Raw genomic sequence first — 13333 nt, 5'->3', positions numbered from 1 at the left:
ATAGTCTTGCCAACTGAAGAGAACGGATAACCTGGAAGTTCGGTTTTATCTGTATTCCTGCTCCCATCCTCCTCTTTTCACCGTCTTCCTCCACCTCTTCTTCTTCTCCCCACTCAGTGGATTTCATTTTGTGTCTTCTAGTCTCACCTATTTTTTCATAGTGCTTGTGTGTGAAAGGAGTAGGGTTGCCAGATCTCAGGGCCTGGCCTCCAGTCTCCAGTTTTAATAGGTCATCCCCAGGTGGACTATGAGGATGCAAGTTCTCCAACAGAAAGAGACTGACTGCAAATCCCTAGCTCAGCTAGAAGAGCAGCAGCTTGCTACAATTTGCAAAGCAGTGATTCCAAAACACTGGGAGGACCAAAGTTTGGGAGTCACTGCTTAAGAAACTGGTTGCTACAACTTGCAAAACTCATCAAAGTGGGGTTAGGGATCTATATATTTTCTTCCTCCTTCCTTCCCAGTCTTTGTGGTACTAGAGATCACCCTCTACTCTGCATCCATCATCTAGCAAGTGAGCAAATTAACGAAGAAGGGATAATTCCCTCATTTCTCCTTGATCCAGGAACAGCCCCTTTTTCTTACTATTTCTGCCTCAGTTTCCAAACAAGAAAAGAAATTCTGTGTGTGTGCTTCAATGATAAGTGCTGAGCAACTCTGGCTGGTGCGTAATGCATAATGCCTTAGGGAGCCCGACCTGAGGATAAATCTATGAGTGTGTATCTAGGCATTTTTACGTACTTTAAAATGCCATACCCAAGCAGTATTGAAAACTATCTTCCATGTTCTCTTTGTCAAGTGGCTACAAAAAATAGGAGCCTACCTATAATGTTAGTGACTCCAGAGCTTGGACCTCATGATCTTTCTTGAGCATATGTGGATTGTATATACTCAAGCCATATTGCCTTCCTCCCGGACTGAAGGAAATAGAGCTGTGCCATCTTGGTCTTAACTAGTAGCCAGCATGAACCTCCTGGACTGACTGGCCAAGCCCAGTATTGTATATATAGTGAATATTTCCTCTCCCTCGCTTTCTTTTTAACACAACAATAGTTTGCATGCTTCGGACTACACTTTTTCCTGTTAAAATCCCTAGCTTCAGCTACATCAGGAATCCTGAGCTGGAAAACATTTCCTTCTATGTTTAGACTGAAGTCAGAACTAATATAGAATCATAGAATCATAGGCACCATATCCCATCTGATCTTGGAAACTAAACAGGGGTAGGCCTGGTTAGTACTTGGAAGGGGGACCACCAGTGAATACCAGGCTCTGTAGGCTATATTTTAGAGAAAGACAATGCTAAACCACCTCAGAGTATTTCTTGCCTAAGAAAGCCCTATGAAATTCATTAGGGTGTCAAGTTGACTTGAAGGCACATACCTTTGCCCCAAAAACCTGAAGGCATCACATCATATCTAATCTTGTAAATTAACCAAGATCAGGCCTGGTTAGTATTTGGAAGGGAGACTACCAGAGAATAGCAAGTGCTGCAGGCTATATGCAGAAGAAGCATTTGCACCGTTCTCTCTCTCTCTCTCTCTCTCTCTCTCTCTCTCACACACACACACACACACACACATATATATATGGGGTATTTGGGTTGGGTTTTTTTTACAGAAAAAAAGTTTCTTCTACAAGATTATTGGGGGGTTTTGGCCAAGGAACAAGGGATTTGTACATGTGTGCAAACAAACAAATAAAAAATCAAACTAAAGAGTCCAGAAATGTAAAAAGTCTTGCGTCAGGTCACCATTTTCTTGAAGGGGTATCTTGATATGTCAGCACACCCTTTCTTGTCAAGGATGGGAAAATTCCCAAATTTTCTTTGCACCATAACATGCCTACTTATGCATCTGGATTCTTATGCTCTGATGCAGGTACAGACAGCTATGATTGGTACAGTTCTGATAAGGATTTCAGAAATAAATTCTATGTAGATAAGAAATAGTATTAACCAAGTGATTCTCTTTGTACTGTTCAGATCAACTTGCCTGTCCAATCCTATTTTCTCCTAGCTCTTCCTTTTAACCCTGAAAAATGTATTCATGCCCAAAGAACGTATTCATGGCCTGATTTATTTCACTTCACACCTTGCAATCCTTGTCCATGCTGGAAACAGGATGTGTATTTTCTTCTTGCTACCTTTTGTGTAGCTGCAGGAAAAATCTCATCTCTATCAAGAGGTGAAATGGGTTTGGAAGTTTTGAACTACCATGCTGAAAATGACCGGGTCATCATAGTGTTGAGAGAAATTAATTTTTACATCAGGAGAAGAGGAAATAAAGCCAAACAAGCATAAATACCTCTCCACTCTACTCTACCAAGGAGCTGAAAATTGGTCTGCCCCTTTCAAAAGAGTTGACATTTTGCACAATGCCAAAGACTACAACTGAGATTTATGAAAACAAATAAGGGTTATAGAAGAAAGGACAGGGAAGTCTACAAACTGCTGATTATGCTATATCTGCCATCTTTTCCCAGCAGTGAACTTCTGGGAAAGTGTCAGAAACGATCAAAAGGAGGCGATGTTTCTAATAGTCTTTATGCTATTCAACACATAATGTGTGTTTGATATTTAGGAACCAAAATGCTGCAGCCAGAATGCTGAGTGAGGCAAGTTGTAGGGAATGTACAGTGTGCCCTGGGGTTTGGTTGCAGGACACCTTGTGGATGTCAAAATCCATGGATGCTCAAGTCCCATTAAATACAATGAATAATAATATGGTGTCACCTGTATAAAATGGCAAATTTGATTTTAATTTTCAGAATTTATTTAGTTTTTGAATATTTTCAAGCTGCGGATGCTTGAATCCGTGGGTAAAGAATCCATGGATATCGACAGCTGACCGTATAGCCGCCTTGCTGAAACAACTCCACTGGTTGCTGATCGCTGGCTATGGCCATTAAAGCCTTATAAAGCTTGGGTCCAGACTATTTTAAAAATTGTATCTCCCCATATGCGCCTGCACATTTTTTTGGATTTGCAGTAAAGATCACTGCCAGGTTATAAAGAGGAACAGTGAGGCCCCAAAGCCTGGCCAGTAGTAGGAATTAAATGAATACTCAACATTTTTCTTGTTAATGAGAAAGGGCATATTTCTAAAAAAAATGGCCAGGTGGTATATTTGGGGATATTGTGTGAAAAAATCATTTGTGAAAGTTTAAGAAAAGAAAAGAAAAAAGGTCTAAAATCAAAAATAAATTGCACAGAAACCCTTGTGACTTCAACCAGCGGGGAGATTAGTTTTGAAATCCTTTGTTTCTTGCATGCAAGAATGATATAAGCAAACATTTGCATCTCGAGCCAGGGCCCTGTATGACTCGCCAGTGCAGCCTTGACTAATTCCCAGAATGTTTTGCAAGAATTTGGTGATGGTCATGAAGTTTTGTTGTTGTTTTTTTAAAAGGCCAGTCAATGTGGGAAAGTTTCCTTGAAGCAAGGAAGTTTTTTTAAAAATCACTGCTTTAATCGAGCAATATATACAGTTTCAATCCAGAGAAATATATTGGTATGTTTCTAATTTCACATCAAAAGACAATTCTTAAGAATTTGTTCCTTATCTGGCGAGGGTGAAGGGAGGCAAAGCACTTGTTTGATTTCCAAAATGCTACCATATGCATATGTTTAGAAAGGAAATCCTTTTGATATTATCTTCCCCCAATTGAAATCTACCTTTTGCCCTTTTCTGACAGCATATTTATAACTGTGGGTCTCTGTTCACAATTCAAGAATTTATCAAAAACAAAGCAAAGCAAAAGTACTGTGTGGAACAATGGGTTTAAAAATAGCAATTAACAAAGTCAGAATATGGTCAATATATCCGGAGAGATAGAAAATGGTTATCTAACTGCAACACTGAAAGATAAGTGGCAGGATATAATATTTGAGACTTAGTGCATGGATTTTGATAGAATCATAGAGCTGGAAGAGACACCAAGGACCATCCAGTCGAACCCCTTGCCATGCAGGAAGACACAATCAAAGCCATCCAGACTCTGTTTAAAAACCTCCAAAGAAGGAGACTCCACCACTTTCTGTGGCAACGTATTTCACTATTAACAGCTCTTAACTATCAGGAAGTTCTTGCTAATGTTTAGATGGAATCTCTTTTCCTGTAGTTTGAATCCATTGCTCCGGGTCCCAGTCTCTAGAGCAGCAGAAAACAAGCTTGCACCATCCTCAATATCACATCCGTTCAAATATTTAAACATAGGTATCATTTTACCCCTTAACCTTCTTGTCTCCAGCTTCCTAAGCTGTTCCTTATAGGGCTTGGTGGTTTCCAGACCTTTCACCGTTTTGGTCACCCTCCTATAGACACGTTCCAGCTTGTCCACATATTTCTTGAACTGTACTGACCAAAACTGGACAGAGTTTTCCAGGTGATTTCTGACCAAAGCAGAACATAGTTGTTTAATATGGGACTAAGCCACTAGGACAGTGATTCCTAAACTCTAGACGTTTGGACTTTGGCACCTACATTCCTAAGCTATTGGCCAAGATGACTGAGGCTTCTGAGAGCCAAAATCCAAAACATCGGGAGGATCATACTTTTGGAATCACTGCAGTAGGGAATAGCTAAAAGATGAAGGGACCCTTTTAAAATATAAAATGATGATAGGATTGCTTCTGCTCCTGTGAGGACTAAAAATACTCAAGATTCTGAAGCCACAGTCAAGTTTATAATGTTTACTGTTGTTCAATGCGTTGTTCTTTGTCTTGTCTTTTTTTAAAAAATGTTTGCACTTCCTCCCTTTTGCTCAGGTTGGCTGTTATCTGAAGACTCCCAAGTTTCCCATTTGGCTCGTGTGCAGCGAAAGTCACTTCAGCGTACTCTTCTGCCTGCGGAAGGATTTACTTGGGGACTGGAAAACAGAGCGACGGTTTGACCTGTACTACTACGATGGCTTAGCCAATCAGCAAGAGGAGATCCGCCTGACCATTGGTATGGAAACCAACACTTGTCAAGATGCTGTAAAACTCCTTGTCTTGTGGATGTTGGGCAGACGAGTAGTAGAATGCTTTTCATGGAACGACTTTGGATCCCTTGAGAAGTTACAATCTTGACCCTTCCAACCATGTTTTAAAATTTTTTTATTAAACTATTTTAATACACACTATATTAAAAAAGAGAGGGGAAAATTCACATATCAAACATATCATACATAAGAAACAAGGAAAAAAATACAGACTAAACTATGTTAACAAAAACTAAATAAACTAAATAACTACAACAAATATTATTATACAACAGCAAAACAATATAAACTAATTTTATAAAATATCATCCATTTCTCAGTCATCCATTACTTCCGGTTGCTAACCATAAGTTGTTTCTCTCTATATATACACATCCTAACGATCTTACTATCTAGACAAATACTATGATTTCTTTCCAACTGGTTTATATTAATTTCATAACTAGATATTTTTTAACTTAAATGTTTTTAACTCAGACCTTTAAGGTCCACAATTTACCATATTTCTAATAATTACGAGCTTTATAATTTTATTACTCCTCTTCTATAACCTATAGTTGCTACATTTCCCCAGTTTTGTTGGCCCTTCCACCCATGTTTTTGAGGTTCTGAAACAAGACCTGTGATCATGGACTCTCTCTTTCACTTACATGCTCAGCTTAAGAAAAATTGCAGGCTTTGATCAAATCAAGATTGGCTCTTACATATGAGCAACCAAACACCAGCTTGAGTGAACCTCTCAACCAAATGTTGAAACTATGGTTTGATCCTGTGGTGTTTTCCCATTACCATGTTGTAGCACTTTCATTCTACTTTAAGTAGAATTCTGGTATTTGTAGTTTGGTGAGGCATTAGAGCTCTCTGGCTGAGAATTCTAAACACCCAAACTGCAAATCCTAGGATTCAGTAGGATGGAACCATGACATTTAAAAATGGAATCATACTGCTATAACTATAAAGTGTCAAAGGGCCCCAGCTGTCTAATTCTGGCTCTCCCCTTGGACATAACAGGAGTTTCATAGTTATGACATTTCTGGAAGCCTGTTTTAGGATGTTATTGAAAACAAGTAATTGCATAATGCCATTTATCATCTTCCCTAAATAACATCTAACTAATTCTGCCCTATTGACTCCCTACAGCTAAGTGTGGGGTTCACTCCAGAAACTTATTAGAAACTATTCTTTGCTTTTTATTTTTCACTCCCAGTCTACAGTGTAAGTATTCTGACAGCTTAGGCTTCTCAGTCTTTTATTCTCCTGCATGTTTTTATGTAGCAACTGGAACCACCATTATTATTATTATTATTATTATTATTATTATTATTATTATTTTCACAGCTCACCCATACGTCTAGCCCTGCTTTCCCCTCCAACAGCCTAGTGCCCCAAACTGAAAAGCTGAGAAACTGCTATTCATAGAGGTTGCAAAGGAAAATGGAGTGGGTGTTTTCAAACTGAGAGCTGTCATTCAGTAAAACATGTAAGAAAGGGCTTGGGGGAGTGGAATTTAGTGCTGAGACCTGAAATTCTCTTCCTTTCCCTTAGTTTCAAGTTGATTTTTGGCAGCACTCAGAACGGAGGTGTAGCTGAATTAAAATAACTTTCCCCGTGAAATTTTCCCTTTAATCCCCAAATTTTAGCATTGCAGAGTGGTGCATTGAAAATCATTCTACCTAGGCTTCCGGGTTGGGACATGGCGCCTTACTGAACGAACTCCAGACAGCTCCGGAGTCGTTCTGATCCAAAGCGGGTCTGAGACCTCAAAACCTCAATTTGAGGTCTCAAATCTCCCTCCGGAAAAGGGGGGAATAGAGGGGGCTCGACGGAGGGCTCAACCGCGTTTCATCTGCGCTGGAAACAGAAGTAAACTCGCAAGTTGCAGGTGAGGAGAAAACAGAGACGCGGAGCCTGTGAGAGCAATCCACGCCCGCAGAAGGATCTTTAACGGGGAGCCTTAGGTTCCTCATACAGAGACGTCGCCCAACTTTTTGGACTGTGTTATGAATCTTATAGAAGAAACAAAATGACGCTGATCTAAAAGTTCTCCGGGGCATAACTGCCATAAAATAACTGATAATCTGTAAGTGGTAGAAGAGATCTGTGGCACCAAAAGACTTTCTGTGGTTTACTTTCAAGAGAAACTCCGGGTAATATTTGGGAAATACCTTTCTCTTTTTTGGCTGATTATAATTTAGAGTGGACTGTGAATCTGAGAGATGAAAATTGGGGATTGGATACTTTACTGACTCTATATTTTTATGTTTATTTCCGATTTCTGAAGAACTATTATTGGCTGAACAAAGTTAAATCTTTCTGGGATTGTGGAACTATTAGTTTCCCCCTTTCTTTTGGAGAAAAACTCGGAGAATTTATCTGGCTTTTACTTTTCCCTGTTTAATGGAATGATATAAAAAGGCTGCGCTCAAGAGGAGATACATCTTTAAGAGAGACATCCCCGTTGCTGAGTTTAATTGTTTAAATTGTTTAATTGTCAGAGTGCCCTTGAAACCCATCTGTGAAAGGGAGGATCGTCTGCAGAGGAGGCGGACAGCTGGGAAGGAAATAACAAGCCGTGGAGGACTGAGGAGTAAATAAAAGAGGAGCAGAGAAGAAGGACTGCTAGAGAGGTCAGTGACATCACCAGATCTGAGTGCGGAGGAGAGGAAGAAGGAAGAAGAGTTGGAGGACTGGGAGCAGACAACGAGAAACTATAGAGTGGCAGAGGACGGCTAGAGAGGCCAGTGACGTCGCCGGATTTGAGAGCAGAGGGAAAGGAAGTAGCAAGAAAGAAGAAGAGTTGGAGGACTAAGAACAGACAAAAGAGAGCACAGAGAGGCAGAAGAAGACAACAGCGGGCGGAGAGAGGAGAGAAAATGTGATTGGAAGAAGGAAATATACTGACGTTGCTTTAAAGGACTGTAGAAGTAAGAAAGTATAGAGGCAGAATACTGTGGGGAAACTGCTCTGAACGGAGGGGGGTTTAGTCCCCATATAGTAAGCTTATTTTGGAGGGGGAAATAACTTTGCTGGCATATTAGGAGGGGAGACAATATTGTGTTTGGGAATTTTATAGAAGCAATTAGATTTATAAGTGGAAGTTTAAGGGTTATTTTTGCTCTATTTTTTCTTCTTCTGTGTCCCTCCTTTTAATATTTACAAGTGAACTTTATGTTTTTTGGACTTAACTTATCCTATTGAACCGTAATTGAAGTGAAAGACTCTATAGATATCAATATCTTCTGTTTTTTAAAATAAATGAATTTTGGGAATCCTGAATAATGAACACAAGGAAACAGGCACAAAAAGGGAATACGCAGATTCAGAGAAGACTGTCATTGGAAAAAGAGAAGGTTATAGATATGAATGAACTAGTTTTGGAAAAAATAGAAAAATTAAATTTGAATATGAACAATTTGTCAAAAGAGCTTACTAATAATTTTGCAAAGGAACTTTCAATTTTTAAGAAAGAAATTAAGCATGAAATTAGTGAAGATTTGAAGGAAATTAATCAAACGGTTGATAAATTAAATACTGACTTGCAAAGAACAAAACAAAGAGTAGAAATTTTGGAATTCTGAAATGAAAAATTGGAGAATGAAGTAGCGAAAATTAAAAATAAGGAAGATATAGAGCTGGATGAGAAAGCAATTCTGGATCTGAAGCTGAAAGAGAAATCAGTGAAAATAAGAGGCATCCCTGAAGAAAAAGATGAAAATCTCTATGAAAAATTGATTGAGGCAGTTGCAAATTCTTTAGAGAGAGATACTGAATCTTTTGAGAATGAGATTGATAAATTATACAGAGATAATTCGTCAGTGGCTAGACAAAAAGGTCTACCACGAGATGTAGCCGTTTTTTTTTTTTGTACGGAAATCAATGAGAGATAAGTTTCTAAACTGTCATAATGAAAATCCATTCCAATATGATGGAATTGAAGTGAAGGTTTTGAAAGACATACCCGGAAGATTGCTTCAGAACAGAAAAGAATACAACAGTTTAACTTCCTTTTTAAGAGCGGAAAGAACACCATATAGATGGGAGATCCCTGAAGGAATTACTTTTTGGTGGAAAAAGAAAAGAATTAGAATATTTACACCACAACAAGCAAAAGCATTTCTGATGCAAATAAAGAAGGAACAATTCTCGAAGAAAGAAGAAAAAGGTGAAACTGGAAGTGGAGGAGCCAGTATACCCAACTCTAATTTTGATCTACGTAGTGAAAAAGACCCAGCAGAAGAAGAATTGTTAGATTTGCAAGGAGCAGGCTTGGAGTTTGATGATCAAGATCTGATATAAGAAGAACTCAGATTGAGACGAGAAAAACAAGAAGAAGGAAGAATGATTTAGGAATATTAACATCCAGAATACTGCCTTTTCTGAACTGATACTTTTATCTACAGAACTATAATAGAAGTGGAAAATTTTTATGACCTTTTTTACTACCTTTATATTTGAATTTGGGTTGAAATAAATTTACAATAAAGAATTATTTTGGAACTAAATGGGTCAATACTTTATTCAGGAGATACATTCTGAATCATGGCACAAACTATAAAATGTTTGCCTTCAAAATTAATATGCTGCAATGCATCCTAAGCACACTTCCCTAAGAATAAGTATCATAGAATCATAAAGTTGGAAAAGACCGCACGGGCCATCCAGTCCAACCCCCTGCCATGCAGGAAATCCAGATCAAAACATCCCCGACAGATGGCCATCCAGCCTCTGTTTGAAGACCTCCAAGGAGAAAGACTCCACTACACTCCAAGGGAGTTTGTTCCACTGTCGAACAGCCCTTACTGTCAGGAAATTCTTCCTAATGTTGAGGTGGAATCTCTTTTCCTGTAGCTTGCATTCATTGTTCTGGGTCCTCTTCTCTGGAGCAGCAGAAAACAAGCTAGCTCCCTCCTCAATATGACATCCCTTCAAATATTTAAACAGGGCTATCATATCACCTCTTAACCTTGTTTTCTCCAGGCTAAACATACCCAGCTCCCTAAGTCATTCCTCGTAGGGCATGGTTTCCAGACCTTTCACCATTTTAGTCGCCCTCCTTTGGACATGCTCCAGTTTCTCAATGTCCTTTTTGAATTGTGGCGCCCAGAACTGGACACAATATTCCAGGTGGGGCCTGACCAGAGCAGAATATAGTGGCACTATTACTTCCCTTGATCTAGACACTATACTTCTATTGATGCAGCCTAAAATTGCATTGGCCTTTTTAGCTGTCGCATCGCACTGTTGACTCATGTTCAACTTATGGTCTACTTGGACTCCTAGATCCTTTTCACATGTTGTCTCCTTAAGCTAGGTGTCCCCCATCCTATATCTGTGCATTTCACAGTACCTTACATTTCTCCCTGTTGAAGTTCATTTTGTTAGCTGTGGCCCAGCTTTCTAGTCTATTCAGGTCATTTTGAATTTTGATCCTGTCCTTTGGACACCCTAATTTGGTGTCATCTGCAAATTTGATAAGTATTGCTCCAATTTTTTCCTCTAAGTCATTGATAAAGATGTTGAATAGCACTGGGCCCAGGACAGAGCCCTGTGGGAGCCCACTGGTCACTTCTCTCCAGGATGAAAAGGTGTCATTGTTGAGCGCCCTTTGGGTTCGTCCGGTCAACCAATTACAAATCCATGTAACAGTTGCCTTGTCTAGCCCACATTTTACAAGTTTGTTTGCAAGAATATCATGGGGAACTTTGTCAAAGGCATTACTGAAATCAAGATACACTACATCCACAGCATTCCCTTCATCTAACAAGCTGGTAACTTTATCAAAGATAAAGTTCTCAATAAAAGTTCTCACTGTTCTCAATAGCATTATCTTCTAAGTAAAAATTCCTGGGTGAAACCCAGTCAATGACAATAGAGCAGGATGGATGGATCTCTAATCAGATTCAACATAAGAACATAAGAAAGTTTCCTCTGTTTCCTTTTACTTTATCTGCATTTCCTGTATAAATGGAAGGCCAACAATATCACCCTGATTCCGGGCCATAAGTCACGTAAGAAACATGAATGCAGCTTCCTTTTGGCTGTATCCTTAATGATTGTGATGATGCTTCTGTTAGAGCATTCATTATATTGTCTACAAGCATGTTGCTGAAAATTCCCTTCCCAGTATTGCCCAACTCTTATCCCATGTTCTCCCACCATTGCCTTGTAGATTATGGATTTGAGTTTCCTATTATATTATTTTCCCTGGGTTGGGATGTGCAGATTCATAATATGATGCCTCCCACTCATGTGAACATTAGAAGAGCCCTGTTGGATCAGACCAAGAGCACATCTAGGTCTCGATTCTATTCCCACAAGAGCTGATCAGGTGCCTATGAGAAACCATTATGCAGGAAATGGAACACAATAGCACTCTCCCATTCATAAACTGGTATACAGTAGCATTCTTATTTAGACACTGAAAATAATATACAGCCATTTATGACTAGCAGCCATGGTAGCCCCAGCCCCAAGAATATATGTAATGCTCTTTTAAATCCTTGGGAGATTCTCAGAACTGTAGTCCAAAAAAATAACACCTCCAAGCTCTGGTTGAACGTCTACCTTTACAAAAGCATAGAAGCCAAAATAATAATAACAATAACAATAATAATAATGGAGCTCCAGTTGGTGGCCCTCGCCATATCTTCTGGCAGTGAATTCCATACTTTCAACTATGGTTTATGCGGAGATGTCCTTCCTTTGGTCTGTCAGAAAGATCTTCTCCTACTACTGAACTTCAAAAAATGATCAGTATTGGAATACCAATCTAATTGGAATACCTACCTCAGCATTATGAGAAATGGAGGAATATGTTCACCTATGTACTTTCTCCACACCATGCAAAAATTTATACACTGCTGACATGTGGATTTTGTTTGGGACAGAAACATGAAATGCTGTGTGCATTTCATATCCATTTTACTGCAATACTGTCTCATGTAAAGATGACCCCTGGGCTGGCTGTTAGATAAAAATCAAGCCAGGAGAAGGAAACTGTTTCTTGTGTTGTATTTCCAGTCCAGAAACAAAGAAAAGTGGCCATTTATATAAAAAAACAACCACCTTGGAATTTATGCAAAAGCAGTTTTTAAGGTGCAAAAGCCAATATTTTTGTTTTCACAAAAATCCCAAAATACCAAACAATAATCCAAAAAGGTCCCAAACCTCTCATAATCTTGTCCAGCAGGGAGAAAACTGAAATTATTCATTCTTGCATGCAAGAATGAAAGCAGCACTAATTTACATTCCTAGGTTCTGTAAGGGAACACATTCATGGAAAAAGCAGCAGGTGCAGGAATAGTTAACCCTTCTTTTTTCGTATCTGCTGATCTCTGTTCCTTCTTTGCCCTTGTCAATCCTTAGACTATCCTTAGGATATGCCACCCCAGAGGGTTTCAGCAAACATGTGTAATCCATGCTTCTCCTGTGACAGTGCATATTTGACTTGTCCCTGCAGATACATCGCTACCCTGTGTTGAAGACAAAGAAAATGACCTCATTCCTCCACTTGAACATTGCATTCGGACCAAGTAAGTGAAAACCATTGTACAAAGGGCAAGGATTCCCACACCCAACCTTGATTGCTTAACAGAATAATTTTGTGATGTGCACATTTTTCGAGCATTATATGATAGAAATATATGTAAATTAAATTCTACTTTACAGAAGTCACACAGGGGGATGCTGGCATGGCAGATCATCATGTTTCATTCTCTTGACTTCTGTGTTCATTTCCCACAATGATTCCCTCATTTTCTACTCCTCCAGACATCCAGAGGGTTGCTTATATTATCATGGTCTCCACTTTGGTTAACCAGAAGCGATGACAAAAAGATTTCTGTGCAGTTCTCAGGATGCATTTGCACTTTGTGTGAAGCCACTTGAGGAATTGACACTGCTCAGAAATACTCTTTTTCATGCACCCATCTTTCCTGTGCAAAGCAGAGTGTTTCCTATGCCAGAAACATACTTTCTGTGCAAAAAAGTAGATTTTGTGCAGACAAACAACATAGATTTCTGCACAGAATAATTCCACAGAAGACTTTGCAATGTGTGAAGAACCTTACTGTTCCACTTTTCTCAGTGGGGAGTTCTCCAGCATCAGGAGACTCGGGAAATGAATAGCAGTAAATATGTCTTCAATCCCTAATCAATAACTAGGGGATGCTTGCCTGTTGTTTCCTGTCTGTTGGACAGCTGTTAAAGACATGGCACCCCTCTGTCTATTTAAAAAGTCACAACCCTTTTGAATGAAAGCTACAAAAGTTATGTTTATATGGTTCTTTCCCAGCTCATTTGTTCTGGCCTGTTGAAGGTTTTTCCTAGGCCATTTCCTTCTTAAGCCTGA

General features: G+C 39.2%; 1 protein-coding gene across 8 annotated transcripts in view; it reads left to right on the top strand.

The window, feature by feature from the left end:
• Positions 1 to 13333, top strand: part of MINDY4 (MINDY lysine 48 deubiquitinase 4) — a 115415-nt gene that overhangs the window by 88456 nt on the left and 13626 nt on the right. For 4 of the 8 annotated variants that reach the window (XM_042472184.1, XM_042472180.1, XM_042472183.1 and 1 more), the window contains 2 exons: positions 4769 to 4949; positions 12443 to 12515. In XM_042472184.1, the coding sequence (XP_042328118.1) occupies positions 4769 to 4949; positions 12443 to 12515 (254 nt within the window). The other 4 variants (XR_006104445.1, XR_006104446.1, XM_042472182.1 and 1 more) reach the window with 4 other exon arrangements.

This window comes from Sceloporus undulatus, chromosome 6 (assembly GCF_019175285.1).
Source record: "Sceloporus undulatus isolate JIND9_A2432 ecotype Alabama chromosome 6, SceUnd_v1.1, whole genome shotgun sequence".
Classification (NCBI taxonomy): Eukaryota; Metazoa; Chordata; class Lepidosauria; order Squamata; family Phrynosomatidae; genus Sceloporus; species Sceloporus undulatus.
Note: the sequence above shows the minus strand (reverse complement) of the source record. Positions and strands in the feature narration are given on the sequence as shown.